At 39.5% G+C, this 18,665-nt stretch overlaps 1 protein-coding gene across 8 annotated transcripts in view; it reads right to left on the reverse strand.

Moving 5' to 3' along the window:
* Positions 1-18,665, reverse strand: part of tenm3 (teneurin transmembrane protein 3) — a 498,200-nt gene that overhangs the window by 367,682 nt on the left and 111,853 nt on the right. For all 8 annotated transcript variants that reach the window (XM_074697994.1, XM_074698004.1, XM_074697986.1 and 5 more), the window contains exons 4-5: positions 720-946; positions 159-279 (exon numbers count right to left, since the gene is read on the reverse strand). In XM_074697994.1, the coding sequence (XP_074554095.1) occupies positions 159-279; positions 720-819 (221 nt within the window). In that variant the 5' untranslated portion in view covers positions 820-946. The remainder of the gene's footprint in view (positions 1-158; positions 280-719; positions 947-18,665) is intronic.

Genomic DNA, 18,665 nt, shown 5'->3' on the forward strand with positions numbered 1-18,665 from the left:
GAGGGTTGTAAGCTGTAAATTTAAAACAAGGAAGGACTTCGAGTTTTTGAAAAAAACCCTGAAGTTAAGTCTCAACTTTTATGTTCCCACTCATCTTTAGAAAAATGGAAAACACTGTGGATCTCATTTTAACCCCAGCTTCAGCCCTCAGGTCTGACCTGGTCTGGTCCTGGTGTTGGTCGAAGGCCTTCAGGGTTTCGCTGGATGAGTACGACTTTTGAGTGGGAACCCGGAGCCCCTGAGAGCCAATGGCACAGTCCTCACTGTCCCCCGATGAACCTGAAATAGAAAAAATTACAAAGACACCAACTCAAATCAGTATCTAAAAACTATGGACGTGAGTCCACAGAGTTTGGGATGCTGTGTAAAATACAGGAAAAACTTATGTCCGAAGAGGAGTATTGTGCTTTTTTGAGGCTTCATCCTGTCTAACACCACTGATAAATCTTTCTTTGTCCTCTCCTTGCTCTGCGTTTTATTTCAGCCTCTGTCTGTAACGTTTCATTTTAGCTGCTGTCTTTTTAAGGCTACCTGCTCCACAAACCCCCTCCCCTCTGATTGGCCAGCCCTCTGGAGGGCTTGTTGTAGCAAATGGCAGACCTGAGTGTTTTAGGCCCCGCCCAGACATATTTAACACATGGCATTTGAACAAGTGGGTTGTTTGAAAATCTGAGCTTCACATGATTCTGAAAATTCTGGATGTAAGTCATCTTTCTCACCGTAGGGTCCCTCCTTGTCCCTGCGGCTCTTGGAGAGAGAGCAGTATGGACGTCGCTCTTTCACTTCCATAATGCTTCGGCTTGTGCTGCTGGTAAACATACAGGCATGCTGCTGTTCAGCTACACACACAGAAAGGCCAGGGATGGACGGGCAGAGAGAGAGGAAGTTTTTGAGGAGAGTACAGACAGAGAGATGGAGAAAAAGGGGAAAGATTGTTGTTCTTCACCTGAAAAAAAACAGACACAGAAAGAAGAGGAGTCAGTGACATCCTGTAAAACCACACATGCTCAGGTGACTTAGGGCCATTCCCAATCGTCCCTCTTTCCTCTTATTCTTCAAGAGTCTGCTTGTCTTTGTTTTAAGGGCTGTGTAGCCCTTTACCTTGATCTAATGGGGAAGTGGGGCACTCCTTCACAAGATGTGCACACGTAAAACCAAGGGCTAAGGGGTAGAATTGGGATTAGCCCTAAGAGTTCTTCAAAACCTTTCCTGTCCTGTCATATGATAAAAGTACATAAATTCAGGAACTTTCACTCATAACTCAGAGAGGCTATGAGTTACGTTATCCAACTTTTTAAGTATGGTTTAATAAAAGTAAACAGGAAACATGTCTTCATGGATCATTCATGGATCATGTTTTGAAGCCTTTTTGTTGTGACTCCTCAGCAGCAGGTGTGTGAGGAGGGGCAGGAGCTGTGGGGACCAGAGAGAAAGGAGGTCATCATCACGCAGAAGGGGTCGAGTCGAGGGGTAGAGATCACATAGTTAATCCGATATTCACATCATGTTTTCTTCATGTGGCTCATTAATGTTTCTTCTCTTATCAAAAGTTCCTCATGAAATGATGTAAGGCAAACTTTCTCACACACTTTCATCAGTATGGAGGTCACATAGGTCCCCTCTTGCCCTTCAGTGCCAACCTCATGTACCTGCATGCATAGCTGCCTCGACATCTGTTCCCCTGCACCGCAGCATGATAGAACATCCAAAAGATAATTAGTGTCTGTGTATTATGGAAATGACTCCTTGTGAATCTGAATGAATTGTCTCCACACTGTTCACCTGACAAGTGCCTGTTTCAACTCATATTTTCACCTGTGGGATATGAAGAGTCGGGCTGTCGGGCCACATTTTACTTTTCAAACAGAGTCAATTTAACCACTTTTTATTCTGTGTGATGCTGATGGATAAACCAGGAACAGCATGGTGTAGAGAATGAAGAGGCTGGTTAGTTTGTCACATGAGGGCTGTGGTGATAAATATATTGTCATGAGCAGTGGCAGGAAACATGAGTTAAGGACCAAAGCCCAGATTGACTCTGACATATTTATTCAGCAAAACTCCAAAGTCCAAAGATCACAAAAGAAATCCAGAAATACAGAATTCCCCAAAACCAAATCCAGAACTTGAGAGAAACTTACAGAGGGACTGAAAAGACCAGGACCTGGCATGGGGCACGCAACAACAGTGACCTGACAAAGAGCTGACCTCAATACAGAGACTACAAGGAACAAGAATGGGAACTAAAACAGGGGAACAAAAGACAAAAATCACAAAGGATAACTACAGAGAAACTCCAGACCCACCAGACAAAAAACCCCAAAACAGGCCAAAATATAAACCAAAGACCAAGTCATCATGGTATGTGTTGATTCTGGTTATAACATGACAGTGGGAGGAGAGTAACCAAGCAGCAGCCACTTTATCCCCTGAGTGTCCAGAAAAGTCCCCATAGGCCTTTTTATGACCTAGGTCATGGTAAAAATGATCACACATTCTGTCAACTAAAGCTCCGATAATCTCCGCTAATTCAGACAAGATATCGTTCCTTTAACTCTAAGTTCAAACTGTAAGCAGCATAATAATGTCTGGTTGTTGCGTGGTTGGTTTTCAGGAATGATCTAAGTGAATGACTCTAAGGCATCAAAGGGGCCGTCAAAAAAAAAAAAAAAAGAGCATATAAAGTCACGGTTACAAGTTCCATTTTTCAAACTGTCTGTTTTTGTCCGTCCATCTTTTTTTTTTTTTTTTCAGATTGGAAATGCAGGTGCCAGGCAGTAAAATTGAAAGCTTTGTTTTAAATATACAGAAGTGTATTGCATTCACTTGAAGGAAAAAAAAAAACAACTCAGGTTTTTCAGAGTAATTTATTCTTCGTTTTTTTTTTTTTGGTAATTGATTTGGTTTGAGAAATTTTTTTGTGGTAATTAATTTTGTTTTTCTAATTAATATTTTTTATTGGTTTGTTTTTGTTATATTCCTGTTTTTAGGAGTAATTTTTTCCTGAAATATCGAGATACTTCGAAATCCCGCGAGAACCTCGACCTGCTGTGTTTCGTGGTAATTTTTTCCTCCTGTTTTTAGGAGTAATTTTTTTTTTCCTGAAGTATCAAGCTACTTAGAAATCCTGTGAGAACCTCCAACCTGCAGACGACTCCCGTGGATGTGTGGTGGCTCCTGTGTCCCGCACGGATCCGTGATCCTGTTTGGCACATATATGCCTTATCCTTAACTTTCTACCGGTCCGTACCGGGTCAATAAAGGTAAGGTATTAGCAACACACAGGGTAATTAATTACCACAAAAAAAAAAAAAAAATACTCATAAAAACAGAAATTAGTATAACAAAAAACCAACCAATATAATAATTAGAACAAAAAACAAACCAATAAAAATATTAATCAGAAAAACAAAATGAATTACCACAAAAAACAAACCGAAGAATAAATTACTCTGAAAAACCTGAGTTGTTATTTTTTTCTTCAAGTGAATGCAATACGCTTCCTTAAATATATACATGTATCTGCAATTATAAAGCACATCTTCATATAAAGGCAACTGCAAAGAATCTGAAAGTGCAAAATTGAGAATATGAAAGTTGAAGAAGAGCCCTGCTCCTCTTCTCTGAATAACTGTCTCACAACTTGACAGATCTGAGCTTTACTGTTTATTTCCTGTTTGAGTAACAGACATGTTTGGTCTTATTTTCAGGCAGGAGCTGAGCCCTCTAGAAGTTCATCATGTTAATGAGAGTTATTCAGTCCTCCCATCTGGTATTTAAAAAATGTAAACAGAAACACGGAGCGCGGGGGGAGCCCCAACACATTCACAAGTGAAACGTGTTGTTTCTCCATTTGCTGATTTCTCTGTTTGCCTCTCTTTTTCATAACTGGCCAAATTAAACACATTCAACAGCAAAGACGGACGAGTTATACAACACGACAAAGTACAGCGAGGTGGTGGACAGCATGAGGTCTACGAGGAAAGAAAAAAAACAGAAGTGCCCGTCATTCAACAAGAAATCTGTCAGTGGATCAACTGCTTTTTCAGGCTTTATTTATTTTTCACAAATGAGCCAATTTCAGTTTTTATCTTTTGTATGACCACTGTTAGTGATTGACAAACAAGAGATGTACAAAAACCACACTTGTGATACTGAAAGTTCAGTTGACTTTAATCCATCCGACATGACCAGTAAAACAGGTTTTACATCAACAGGTTCCACCTGTTGCCCAGTACCTCATGTCCAAATAGTCTGTGTCTCCCTTTGTCCTGTGTCTGTTGATCTAATCTTGTCAAGGTGGGTTTTTTGATGTCTTACTCTGAATCCTACATATTCCTAGTTAGTTTTGGCCAGGCTTGCTTATAAATTTTGGTTATCTTGAGACCTTAGTTTTTCCAGCACTTGCTGAGTATTGTGTGACTTTTTGTTCTTCCTTTTATTATGTAAAAAAAGTAAAAATAAATAAATAAACGTTTTGCATCTCCTAGACGTGTGCCTGGTTCTTTGAAGAAGTTCCTGGCAGAGTATTTTCTTTAACGAACCAAGACAGCTTTCATTCATCAACTGAATTGTCTACCTGGTTATAAGCAGTGCAACTGGAGGAAGTGTGTGTGTGTGTGTGTGTGTGTGTGTGTGTGTGTGTGTGTGTGTGTGTGTGTGTGTGTGTGTGTGTGTGTGTGTGTGTGTGTGTGTGTGTGTGTGTCACGTTGGACCAGAGGCCCTGCAGGAAGCAATTTTTTGGTGCAGTCATGAAGCCTTGCAGCCCCTCTCTGTGTCATGTTTGAGTGCTCCGGTCGGCTTAAGCTTCCAGGAGAGTTCTGTCCTCCCCTGAAGTTGGATATAAACCGAAAGGTGTCGAGCTGATTAGCATTTTTGACATGGTCTGAGGATTCTGACCTAAAATTTATTTAAATTTATCATCAAATACCATTCCGTCTCCCTTTGTTTGGACACCATATTTTCTGCAGCTGAAAGAGCAGCAGCGTAGCTTTCAGAGAGGACCAGGGCCACAGGGAAAACCAGGCCGCTCTGCCTCCACTAATACCACCAAAAACAATCACAGGATTTTTTAAATCTTGTCTACACTATTTAATGCGTTCTACCAGGTCTTTGAACAAACTGTTGTCATGGAGTTTATATTTAATGTGTATGATTGTCTCATTAAAACAAAGCATCACAAGTAGATTTCAGGTTTCATGACCAACAAAAAAGTCCTCAGAGGAGCTTCCATGTCCCTGAAAACGCCTCTAAATCAACCCAAGAGCTCTCTTCATGCTCTGAGTTATTCTTAAAGCATGGGAGTAACTTAGAGATTTTACGTGAATGAGTGGGAGTTTTTCTTTCTTTCTCTTTCTCTGTGCTCTTTATACAGAGTTTTATTGAGGTAGATTTGATCCAGGGGTGGGGGGTGTGCTGATGGGATAAATCCACAGGCTGTCAGCAGTTCTTTGAGCCTCTTTTTTATTTACAAATACATTCAGAAGAAAAAAAAAAAGACAGACTCAAAGGCAGGAGACAAGATTTGCCCAACGCACACCCGACATAAAACAGTGACTCAGAGACATGCAAAAAAAATATAAAAAATGAAAGGTGGGGATTGAGTTTGAAGCAGAGACACAGAGACAGAGAGAGAAGACATGCTGCAGTGGTCAGACAGATTTCTAAGCCTTCAACTTAATCAGAGACACTGAGCCTTAAATCCCCTACCTTCTGGACTTGTGTGTGTGTGTGTGTGTGTGTGTGTGTGTGTGTGTGTGTGTGTGTGTGTGTGTGTGTGTGTGTGTGTGTGTGTGTGTGTGTGTGTGTGTGTGTGTGCATGCATGTGTGTGTGCATGCATGTGTGTGTCATAAATGTGCAGTTTCATGACTCACTTTTCATCTTCCCCCTTTTCTATTCAGTTCAGTCCTTCTTTCTCTTTCCCATCATCAGAGTGTCATTTTATTTATTTATTTATTTATTTATTTATTTTCTCTTTAAGGCAGCAGGACATAAAAAAAAACGACTGTTCTTAAAATGACCCATCATCCATTAGCATACCTGCCTATTCCAGGGAAGAGCTAATGTACTGTAAGAAGGTCAATACTACTGACACATCCCTCAACAGGTGACGGAGGATTCTGCTCTCAATGTGAAATTCTTTATTTCTAAGGGGAAAAAAAGAGAAAGGAGGTCTTGATGTGAAATAACTTTAAAAAAGACTCTTAATAAGAAAAAAGCCCAATTGGACATTTAAAACCAAACTTAACAAAACGCACATAAAAAATAAACACACAAAAAAACTTTCCTTTTTTGTTGCTTTTCATCCTTTTCAGCCATGTTAAGATTTTAACTCATGTTTTTTTATTTTTTACTTTTCTTTTTTTTGTTTTTTGGATAAAAGCCTTCATCTTCAGTAACAGTACATTACTGAGCAACAACCAATTGGAGAGCATTTGATTAACAAGAGTGTTTTGCTTAACATGCAGCAGTTAGTTGGTGTAATTGGTTATGTCAACAATAAAAATTAATCCACAGAATATTGCTCATCTGCAACTTCAGTTCACTGCAGGAGGTGCTGTTTTTAGTTACTTTCGAAGAGAGCTAATTTCAAACATGAGGAATACTGATGAGAAAATTTTTCCAGTGCCCAATGGCACTGCCTGCTGACGGAGGCTCTGCATCTTCAGCTTGGACAGCCTGACGGCCTAAAGGCGTGAAGTGCCTGATAACATGATTTAGAGAAATAAGAGTTCACTTTGTTCTCTGTTGACAGTTTTTCAGGAATTGAGTCACAAACTACAGCCAAAACGTCCATAACTATTGAAATGTAAGGACGTTAGTCTGATGGAGCTCATTTAGGCTCACACTGCACCGTTCTCACCAGCAACACTCCCAGTAGATTAAAGGAGTGAAAGGAGCCCATGTGGTGAAGAGAAAGTGAAACTAATCTTTGGTTACAGATATGAGGTGCTGTACAAACAATATCAAAACCTCCTAATATGAAAACTCTTACTTATCAATATATAAATAGATATCTCCGAAAATATTGTGAACATACTCTGACAAAATTTTATGAATTATCAAAAATGTAAAAACTGATTTGCTATAAAACCTTTCATAGGGAACATGCACAGGGTCTTAAGGTTTAAAAAGGGTTAAAACCTCAAATTTATATATCTAAAAAAAAAAAAAAACATTTATTTATTTTTTTAATATTGAGTTATTGACCAATTTGTAATTTAGACCATTTGTTCTAGAATTGGGGTCCCAGGACCCTCAGGGGTCTATAAACTACAGCTTGGGGCTCCACAGATAATTTATTTAAATTTTTTTAAAATGATCGTAAAAGTGTTCTGTATCACTAAAAAAGCAAATCAGCAAACTGGTATCACTTAATAGTTTATCACTTAATAGTGTGCAATGATGAAATAAATAAATAAATCTAAAAAAAGAAAAGAAAAATTACAAAACAAAAAACGACTACCGCCAACCTTTTCTCAAAGTTCACTTGGAAAGTATGAAAGTAGCCTAACTCTATCGTTGCAAACTACATACAGGGTTCATTGTTGGTACCAATAGTATGCTCATCAATGTATCGATAATGAGATAGTCCTTGGAAAAAAAGTCTCTCCTGAAAGAGGTCTGTGGTCTACAAATGTTTGTTTTACACCACAACAACTGACAAACTAATGTTGTTAAACATTAATCTGTTGGATTAATATGCGGCCTTTGTGATATATATCATATAAAATCATCATGACTGGCAATACAGCCACTATCAGACAATGTTAAGTGTTTATTTACCAAGGGAAAAATAGATAAATAAATAAATAAATAAATAAATAAATAAATAAATAAAATAACTAACAAAAGCTCTTTGATTCAGAAATAACTAAACAGATTGAAGGAGGGGGAATTCTGTGCATGCCTGACTTACAGACTGGGTGTGTTTTATCCAAAACTGTGTATTCACTGTGTGTGTGTGTGTGTGTGTGTGTGTGTGTGTGTGTGTGTGTGTGTGTGTGTGTGTGTGTGTGTATGTGTGTGTCTTTATGAGTCACTGTGGACTCTGTTCACAAAGGAACTGGAGTTAAGAGGAGGCGTTCCTCTGACAGCTTACACAGTCGACTTTTATACCTCTGCTGCTGCTGCTTCTGTTAATCACTCTGATATTAACTTTAATGTTCGGTGAACTGCCTTGCTCCAAGGGCTTCAAAGAACACACAGATTACGTGCTCAGTGACAGCCCTCTATCTCTTTTTTTAACCTCCTGTATCTCTTCCTCTCTTTTATTCATATCTCTCTTTGCACCTCTGAGATGACAACTTGAATCAGTCTGTGAAGACAAAAAGAGAAGGATTTGTGTCTATGACACCTCTGCAACTCTCTTATTCTCTAACATACAAGATACAAGCCAAGAGGATACAAGTAGAGCTGAAACCATCCCTCGAATAATTCGAGGTACTCGATTACAAAAAATGATCGAGGATTTTTCTCTGCCTTGAGGTATCGTTTAATTAAGACCAAAGAGTGGTATTTCAAATAGAGCTGACGCTATATTTAGAGAGTTTTCAGGCCCCTCAAGCTACCTCTTTTTCAAAATAGCGACAAATCTAGCTTCTTTTCTGGAGTTTGGAGACTGATATGAAAGCATGTATTGATCTGTATCAGCCGCTACTGAATGAGCTGCACATGCTGAGCCCCTCCCCTATCCAAAATCACTCATAGACTGTCACAGACGTATGTCTCGCTCGCAGTAGTCCCTCAGCACGGTCACACTGGCTATCTGAACTGTTTTCATGCATTCTTCAAAGTCCATTTTGTTTGACCAGTGTGACCATAAGACTCACTTCTCTTCTTTGGCACCTTCAGAGAGGTGGGCTTCAGCGCAGTACACTTCATACACGCGCACAAACACGGACATCACTCTGATCAATGATCACTGCGACTACTTTTCTCAACAGTCATTTTAAACAACAGCTGGGGTTGTAGAGGTCTGTGTAGCTCCAAAACAATTTAATATGAGCCTTAAAGTCACTGAAGTTGTAGCTGTGTTCTCATTGTGTAGGAAAGTAGAGTATGATACAGCTTGGATGGCCAGTGTGACCGTGCAGGAGACTACGTAAAAATGATCATTTGTAGTTCTACCATTATGGGAGATGGCCCTCCCCAACAGAGGCACCCATCCCCCTGAAATTCGAGGTAATTTTGTTTTCAATTCAGCACCAGATCCCAGCAGAAGTGATTTAGAGTTACCTCACTCAAATCAGGTCATTACCTTGTTTTTAAATCTAACAGACTAAATAGCCTTTTAGTATTTATCTAATTTACATGACGGGATGTCGTTTCTACATTGTTCGGTTCACATTTCTCCTCATGGAACTTCACCGTGCGCTAAAGAGCACGCAATCTTTAGTGTATGGCGAAGTTCTGCTCCAACGTGTTCGTAGACACACAAACACGTGTGCACATTCACACACACAGACAAGCACATTCCGTACAGCGGACAAACCACACCCCCAAAAGAATCATCTCCCAACATTTTCTCTGTGAAGATGCAACACTCGCTCTCCTGCGCTCACACCCCATCCTCCCCCCCTCAAGACTGTTAACCCAGGGGAAACACTAGTGTGATATGACACACTTTCTGTCCCCCCTACGATGTTATTCCTCTCTCCTTCAGCGTAAACTGCTGTTTAACTTAACAAAAATATGTTTTATCAATTACTTGATTACAGTGTTGCCACTGAAAAAGTAATTTGATTACTAGTTACTGATTACTCCTTTGAAAAATAACTTAGTTACTTTACTGACTACTTGATTTTAAAAGTAACTCAATCAGATTACAAGTTACTTTGTTAGTTACTTTCAGCAGCTGCTGACAACACCTGCAGCTACATAATGTGGCAAAAATTGTACAATGCAATTAAAATGAGTGACAATATGAGCCCACATGTTTGGTTTTAAAGTAACATGCAGACATTGGTAGCTGTAAAACGTGTACTTTACAATTAAAAACAAAAATATTCATTTTACAAATTTTAAATTTCATAATACAGCTAACAAATGCTTTTACAGTACCATTTTTGGTGCACTGCGCAATTTTTTATTTAAATTATTTTCTTTTTAAATTCTTTTTTTTTTTTTTTGTCTAGTTTGGTTTTTATCAGTTTCATTTTTCTTAAAGCTGTAGTCTATTGAACCTGTATTTGTAATACAACAAGCAAAAATAAATGTTGCTGGAGTGCGGGCTCACATAATACTCAGTACCCTGCTCAGGGCACCCCAGTCTAAAAAGTCTGGGTACGCCCCTGCTTGCCACAGGGTGCTCCGTTGTACCCTACGTTACGTTGCTCTGCTCCTCAGTGGATGGATTTGTGCTAAACAGAGGGTTCAGCTCTTGGAATAGAGGGAGATACAATGAAAGACGGGACTCACCTTTCCCCAGGTAAAAATCAAACAACTTCTCAAGCGTTTATGTCCGCAGTGCGCTGATCTCTCTCTGATTGATTCCTAAATGTTTGAGTCAAATATCTTAAGCAAACTGCCAGTGCAGAGTGAACAACCAACCATAATATTATCATCTTTAGCTGTAACAAACTCAAAACAGTTACTGTGTTTCCAGCTAGAAAACAAACATCTCTTCTCTCCCTCTGTTTACCTTTGTGTCACTGGCTGCTATTACTTGTGAGTTGTCCTCATGCTGAAAACGCGATGAACACGCGACTCCCGTCAATCCCCGAGACACAAGAAAAAAGCATTTAGATTTTTTATATGAAAAATGAAAAGAAAAGTAACGCACAGTGAGTTGAATAAGTAACTTTAATCTGATTACTGGTTTGGTAATAGTAATGGGTTACCGGCATCACTGCTTGATTAGTGGATGGAATTTTTTGTAGAATACTCGAATATTAAAATATTAGATAGCTGCAGCCCTGGATACAAATTTGCATGAGGTACACCTTATCAAATGTATTTATTCATTTATTTATTTATTTATTTTTCTAAACAAACTTAACCCTATTTTTGTAAAAACAGGCATCTTACACAATAAACGCAACAAATTGAATGTCTCCAGAAGGCTGCAGGAGCAAAAGGTGCATACAGTGACAGCAGCAAATCATATCTACGTTATCTAATGTTTGCAACAAGAGATAACTGACATTCAAAAGGCTTTTTCAGGTCTAAATGAAACTCTTTTCCTCCTCAAGTGACCATTCTTTCAACTAACCAATGGTCTGCAGTGTTTTTAGCCCCACCTTCTGGGGTCAGAACGAAATATCTAAGACCTCAACAGAAGGGTCCCGAAAAAGTGGAACGGCTCATCTCAGTTATTTGGGGATCTGTCCCGTGATTAGTTAGTGGAAATGCCATAATATGTGTGCCATAATGAGACAAACTGAATTGAACCGCTTTGGAAACATGGCTTTAATGGAAAATCATAAAATTTGAAATTTGAAAATCTTAAATCACACAGCTGTAAGAGACTGCCAACAGATGGACATCATGTGACAAGTTTGAACTTCAAATGATCTTTGGAAGATACAGTAGAGTGAGATGATTTATCATCACTGAATTATATCAATGGTAAAACTTTCAGCAGGTTTTTGCAGTTATTGTTCAAAGAATGAGGCCGGTTTATTTCACAGAAAAAGCAGATCACACTGCAACAGAAAGGAGAGGCAGAGTTAGAAGCTTTGCCATGATTTGAATGAAAAGTCTTGTGTTTGTATGGAAAAGCAGCCACCATGGTTGGATTTCCTGAGTAATGTGAAGGCATGTTCTTCCATTCAGACAGCTGAATGATCATCTCTTTACTTGCTGGCAGGCGCTGGCGTTCGATTTAAAGCTGCTTTGCGTGTGTAGCCTGTAAACTTGTGTCGATAACATCGTTAAAACATTTGATGTGATATGTCTCACTGAAGAAGAAGAAAAATAATGACGGCAGAGCTTTCCACTTCAGCACACAGATCCACACAGGCACCTGGCTTTTTATTCTGTCCCTCAGCATCTGCTGACTGAAAGTGAATCATGGATAAAGTCGACCTGATTTGAACACGGCGGGATGCTGGAACGCAGGTGCACAGACACTTCCTGCTATCACAAAGTAAGTGCTGGTCTGTCTCCAACAGGTACGGCAGCTGCTGACTCTGGCTCCTGTTGGAATATCAGGACTCAGATAAGCTCTCTGAGCTACTCCATCGACTCGTGAGGACGGCCTCACTGAGAGCTCGCATTGATGAGATCCCTGGATTGGAAGGGAAGCTGTTGTTTAAGATTCTATCTTAGTTTTTCTAATCAATGGGCTGTTCAATCTGTGCGAAAGCTGTGGAGCCTCTTTAGTCACAGTCTGGACACAACAGCTGCCAAAGCTACAGCAACACCTGCAACACGAGCTGCTGGGCTAAGACTTCACTCTAAATCTTCTGCTGCAGGCTCAGTTAAAGGACGGGGAGTGAGACATGGGCTTTTCTGCATCTCTTGCTTTACTCTGGCTCCCCATAGCATGCAGAAGATCATTTAAAACCATATGTCAGACCCACCAGGCCACGGCTTCAGGCTGTGAGGAACGAGGCCCGTGCTGAAGTCTAGACACACAGAACCAAAGAAGCAGATCTTCAGAGCAGACAACAAACACGTTTGCCCTTTTGAGGGCATTGTTGACTTGATTGACAGGGGAAAACCTGTAGCTGTCTGTAAAGTGGCTATAAAGACTCACCTCTCTACCTAACTAAAGAAAAGTTATGTTTTTTTCTTTCAGTATTTCCATTATGGCCTATGTCAACGATGGGCCTGAAAACTCTGTATCAAAAACAGATGAGTGACATCACAGACACTACCTCCGTTTATTATACACATTAATGACCACATATACCAAAAAAAAAAAAAGTCTCCCATCTGAATGGCTAATTTCTCTATCAGCACACTGTGCTCGTCAGTTACAACAATATAAAGATTTGAGTTCGCCCAATCAGTGACACAGCTCAGCTCACATGACTGATAGGTACCCTATAGCTGTTAGTGAAGACACTCAAAGCCTGCCCCATTTCCAATTTGGCGGCCCCAGCTGATTCGCTACAAAAATCTGTTTCAGTAATAGACCAAACTGATGTCAGGGAGACTATGTCTATTAATTATACAGCCTATTATTTCTATATCTATAAAGAAATTAAGTAATATAAATGATTAATATTTTTATATGTGTATACATACTTGTATAAAAGCAGCTTATGACATGTTATATTCTACCTTTTTATGAGGAGCATTTATTGACTCTGGAGTATGTTTCTGAGGTACGATTGAATACGTCTCTATTTCTTCCTTTCCTTGCGAAGCCTTGCAGTGCATGCAGGATTTGGTTGACAGTTTGCCGTCTTTGGTTATGTTTTTTGCGAACGCATGTGTTGTCTGTAATAACTATTTCAGTTTTTTTTTTTTTTATTGTCTTTTTTCTTATTGCATATTCAGAAAGTTCTCATTCAAATTTAAATGAACTTTTTCAGAAATAGCTCCAAAACAAAAACAAACAAAAACTGGAGCAAAGCACGGCGACAGACAGCGATGTGGGCAGCAAAGTTTGATGACAGTGCAGCAGTTTGAGTGACAGCCAACAGGAAATGTGACAGACAAAACTTGGCTGTCAGGCAAGTCAGACATTTGCATATTTGTCTGTTGGCTTGAATCAAACACAGCTGCAGAATGGAGCATATATATTTATACAAAGCACAGTTATATTTAGTGTGAGCATACTTTGAACAACTGCATAAGACAGAGAGGCAGTAAGAAGAGAAACAATGTCCAGCACACTTGCAGAAATGGATACAGATGTAGCGGAAAGATCCAGGAAGAAGTTGCATGAAAGGAAGAAGATCGGACAAAGAGAGGGAGGCTGATCGGTGCTGCAGGGACAAACGAGACAGAGTGAAAAACCTGAGGAGGAAAGAGCAACTAGAACCACAAAAATTACAAGAAAACACAAAGAACACAGAGCTATGTGAGCTATGTGAGCTATGTGAGTGTAATTTCTTTTTCTGATGGGTGTTAAATGAAAATAAAACGTGTGTGTGCTCTGCTCATGTCAGCTGAGGACTCGACAGAGGAGAGAAAGAGGCTAAAAACAGGAGGACGATGAGTCAACGCACTGATCAGTTTGCTGTTGTTTTTTCATTAATAAGTGAATTAACAGAGCATGATCAGGGGCTTCATCAATAATTAAACTGTTAATTAAAATCACTGTGCTTCATTGAACAATGAAGGGAAGCTAATAGGGATTAAAGAGTTGGTTCAGGATTCCTTTTTATTAGCGTAGATCAATTAACCTTTAACTGCTGTCAGTCCAGAAAACCTCCTCATTTTTTATTTGCACTAGTTTTTCAAGTAACACCCAATTAATCTCAAACCTGCTGAACACATCCAGTGTGCATAGTGATGTGGCTAAAGATGAGATTTTTACATGTTTCATCAGGAAGCTCTTTAAAAGTTGACCCACAGGAGTGTGTTTATGCTGTTGGTGAAGCATCCTGTGCTCCCAGCTCCAAGTCTCTGTGAGGCGTTGATTGCAGTGACACCTGAGGCTGGAATCCACAGAAACAGGTCAGATCCGGTTTCTCACTTGGTCAACTCAATCCTCACTGCTGAACTGTGTTGGCTGGAGTAGTGTGGTGTCTGTACTGTGGGAGTAGTGTCTTCAAAATGACTTTTAGTCACCATGCCATAAATGGATTCCTGTTCTTCCAGGAAAATCCGGCCCAGCCACCGATACTGAGAAATAACATTCAGAGATAACCGATGGAGGTGATAGTCTCATTTTAAATTGTGGATTATGAAGTGAAACTTTCACTCATTAAGTCCTTACAGGGCCTTCAACAATTTATAATTTTTACCTCTCAGTAATTATGTATTTGCACAGCAATTTCTCTTGAGGTGAGTAAAGTGGATTTGATCTTAATAATCTCTGGTCATGAGATCATTTGTGACTTGTCTGGTTAGGGAACAAACTCAGTTTTTCAGCCAACCCCGCTGACTTGGATTGTAAATGAGGTCCCAGAGTGATCTAAAAACACACCCTACATTAGGCCTGTCACGATAATAAATTTTGCTAAACGATAATTTTTCCAAAATATTATTGCCGATAAACGATATTATTGTCAATATTATTTTGATTTTTTATCCATTTTTCAGTGATGTAATTATGATAAATGGGATTATTAAGTGAGTACACCATATCAAAAGCAAGAAACTTAATTTCTTAAGAGTATTTAACTGTAATTAAAAGGTCAGGATCTTTTAAATAAAATAAATTAAACAAAAAATCTGATAAATTTAACAAACAAGAAAGAGAAAAAAAATACAATGAAAATGAAATGGACTCTCTTTTAGAAAAAAATACATGTCAATGAAAATAATTAATACTAATCAAAAACAATAAAACATAGACCCTGTCTCTAAAGACAAAAACGAAACTCCAAAAAAAAAAACAAACAAACAAAAAAAAACAATAAAAACTGTAGCCTAAGTAAAAGGGAGTTTAAACAGTTCCTGAATTGTTTGTAACATGTATTTTTTCCCAGTCAATCTGTACTGTCTGTCAAACATTCTTAACAATTCTGGCTTTCAACCGTATTGATCGGCTGCATTTCTTTGGCAATGTAGCTTTCTTTAAGCGCCCACCATTTGGAGCTTTTATTTCTATTTACTTTGCAGACCAAAAGCCTCAGTAAGAGCGGATTGTCAAAGAACAAGGCTCCGCTGCACCTCCCCTTCTTCTTCTTCTTCTTCTTCTTCTTCGTCGCCACTATTTTCAAACAAATGTGACATATCAGCTCGTTGGTGTTCATGAGCTCACACTTTGTTCATTCTGATAAAAAACTAAATATTCCCACACTGGGACTGTGGCAGGCGGCTTAAGAACCGTATCTTTCATGCCATCACTCATATTAGCGTGTGTTTCCTCCTTACCCCTCAGGACACTCGCTTCAGCTCTCTCCGTGTGTACTCGTGAGCAGCCATCTTCTCCCCAAAGATCGCATTTTTGACAGATGCTCACTCCGCTATAAATCCGCTAAATCTGCTACAGAACCTATGCACACCGATGTTAGGAAAGAGAGACGTAGTGAGCCATCTTCTCATTCAACCTCTTTGGTGGAAAGAGAGGAGGAAAACAAACATGTATGCAAGTGTCAGTTTATCGAGGCTGGCAAACTTACCAAGGATGTTTTTATTTATCGTTTGGTTAATTGATTTATTGGTTATCGTGACAGGCCTACCCTACATGAAAGTTATCTTAAGAGGAGGAGGAACTGAACCTCAATTTAATCCAAAAAAAAAAAAAAAAAAAAAAAAACAATAATAAAGAGCAAACCGGAGCAGAAAATGGGCAGAAGCAGTAAAAAATATCTCTGTAACCCTGACTGATTCACTGAGGAGAGACGTACACAGGAGTTACTGTAACACTCAGAGCTTTTAGTGCTGTGCTTTTCATTTGTTGTGTGCCTACAGGCTGATATGAGGAACTATGAGGGGGGCGATGGGTTCCTGAAGGGAGAGTGAATTATTCTGAATACTGTTAAACCAGAGCGGTTCTAAATGTCAAACAGTGGACAGAAGCAGTGCATCAACTTTAGCCAGAGGCTCCAAACACGCTGGCTGCTTTCATACATTACTGAACAGTTTGTTAGAGATCATTCTTACTGAGTTAAAGAACAGACGTGTGTTCAACATCAAGATGGGAGGCGATGCCTTACACTAGCTGGGACAGAGGAAGCTGTTCTGTTCTCCCTCAACTCTCACATCCAACAGGTCTCAAGGACGGTCTTCTTTGATCTTCTTAATATCAAGAAAATCAGACCCACCTTGTCTCAGTGATGCAGAGAAACTAGGCTATTCTTTGTAGACATGCACCGATTGTTGCTGATGTCCTTATCAGGGATCGATGATTGGCCCTTTCTTACATATGAAACAGATTTTATATTCCTCCGGGAAGGTCTGACAGCCAGTCATTGTCGCTTTTTGCTCTGAGACCTAAAACTTAGGACACTCTATTGGTTGTTAAAGTTAAAACATGAAGATTTCATTGTTTAACAGGTATTGTTCAAATATTTTCAACAAATAAGACTGGAACATCAAAGGTATTTGCTGTTAGTTATAAAAAATAAAAAATATAGGTATCAACCCAAATCACTATGAGCAGGTCAGGCTTTTTAAAGATCAGTGATTGGTGATCAGTGACTGACCAAAAAATTGTGATAGGTGCACCTCTCATGCTTTGGTTTCCTCCAGGCTGGACAATTGCAGCTCTCTTTGATCCAGCTGTCCTAATAAGTCTATTAGGACTCAGCTGGTTCAGAACGCTGCAGCTCAGGTACTGACTAGGACCAAGGGGAGAGAGTTCACCTCTCCTTCTCTTATCTATAAAATCTAGAATAGAGTTTAAAATTCTTCTTCTGACTTATGAAGCGCGTAATATCATCAGGCCACCCTATCTTGAAGAGCTCATTATTCTGTATTATCCGTCTAGGTCATTGCATTCTCAGTATGCAGGTCTGCTCCTTGTACCTAGGGTCTCTAAAAGTAGTATGGGGGGTGGAGCCTTTAATTATCAGACTCTTCTTCTTTGGAATAACTTACTGGTTATGGTTTGGGTGGTAGACACGGTCCCAACCTTTAAGAGTAGACTTAAAACTTTCCTTTTTGATAAAGCTTACAATTAGAGCTGGATCAGGTCTGAACCAGCTCTTAGTCATGCTGCTATAGGTTTAGACTGATACACAGGGCTCCTGTTCCCCTTTCTCTTTCTGTCAGTCTAACTTCTAGTTTTAATGTCCTGTTATAGTTACTGACCATACACCTCTCTGTGAGACTCTGCATTTGTTTTGTAGGTTCCTCTGGAATGGTTCTGGGAATAGCCTGCCACCATGGACCCATAAGTTTCACCAGAATCATCGCTACAGCGCCGAACTGTGGACTGTGTCTGACTCTGTGGCTGCGTCTGTGTTTGTGTGTCTCTCTCTCCTTCTCCCTCTGTCAACATTTCTCCCATCAGTCTCAGCAGATGTCTGTCTAACCTGAGTCTGGTTCTGTCCGAGGTTTCTGCCTGTTAAAGGGAAGTCTTTCCTTGCCATAGTAACTTGCTAAATGCTGCAAAGCTCTGTACTCATTGTGGGTTAAGATGAGATCAGACCCCTTATCTTGTCTTCATGTTGGGTTTCTGTTCATAACAGTTTTTTTTTTTTTTTTTTTTTACTATTTACGGGTCTAGAACTGTTCATGTTTTTGGAAAGTGTCTTGAGATAACCTTTGTTATGATTTGTCGCTAATTAAGTTTGATTTATTGATTAACTGATTGATAGAAATGTCAGGTTTCTGCAGTTTACTGAATGTGTGATGATGGATGTAACATTTCTGTCCCCTGTTCTGTCCAGCCTCTGACCTCTTTCTCCATGATCTGAGTAAAGTGTACTGATACAGATACTCCTGGCTCACCAGCTGGATTACGACCTATTAGACAGGATCAGCACCGGGAGGTTCCAGGTGTGCGGAACCTGTGTTTGTCACTACTGTAAATGACACTGTCTGGAATCTGTCTGACTACAGCACTGACCACAAAATGAGCAGAGATTTCTGCCTTGTACAAAAAGTAGCTGGGTATTTTCAAAATGAATATTCCCAACCCCCCTCATTTGTT

Source organism: Halichoeres trimaculatus, unplaced genomic scaffold (genome assembly GCF_033239565.1).
Source record: "Halichoeres trimaculatus isolate MK-OKI-2021-1 unplaced genomic scaffold, fHalTri1.1 fHalTri1_scaffold_2, whole genome shotgun sequence".
Lineage (NCBI taxonomy): Eukaryota > Metazoa > Chordata > Actinopteri > Labriformes > Labridae > Halichoeres > Halichoeres trimaculatus.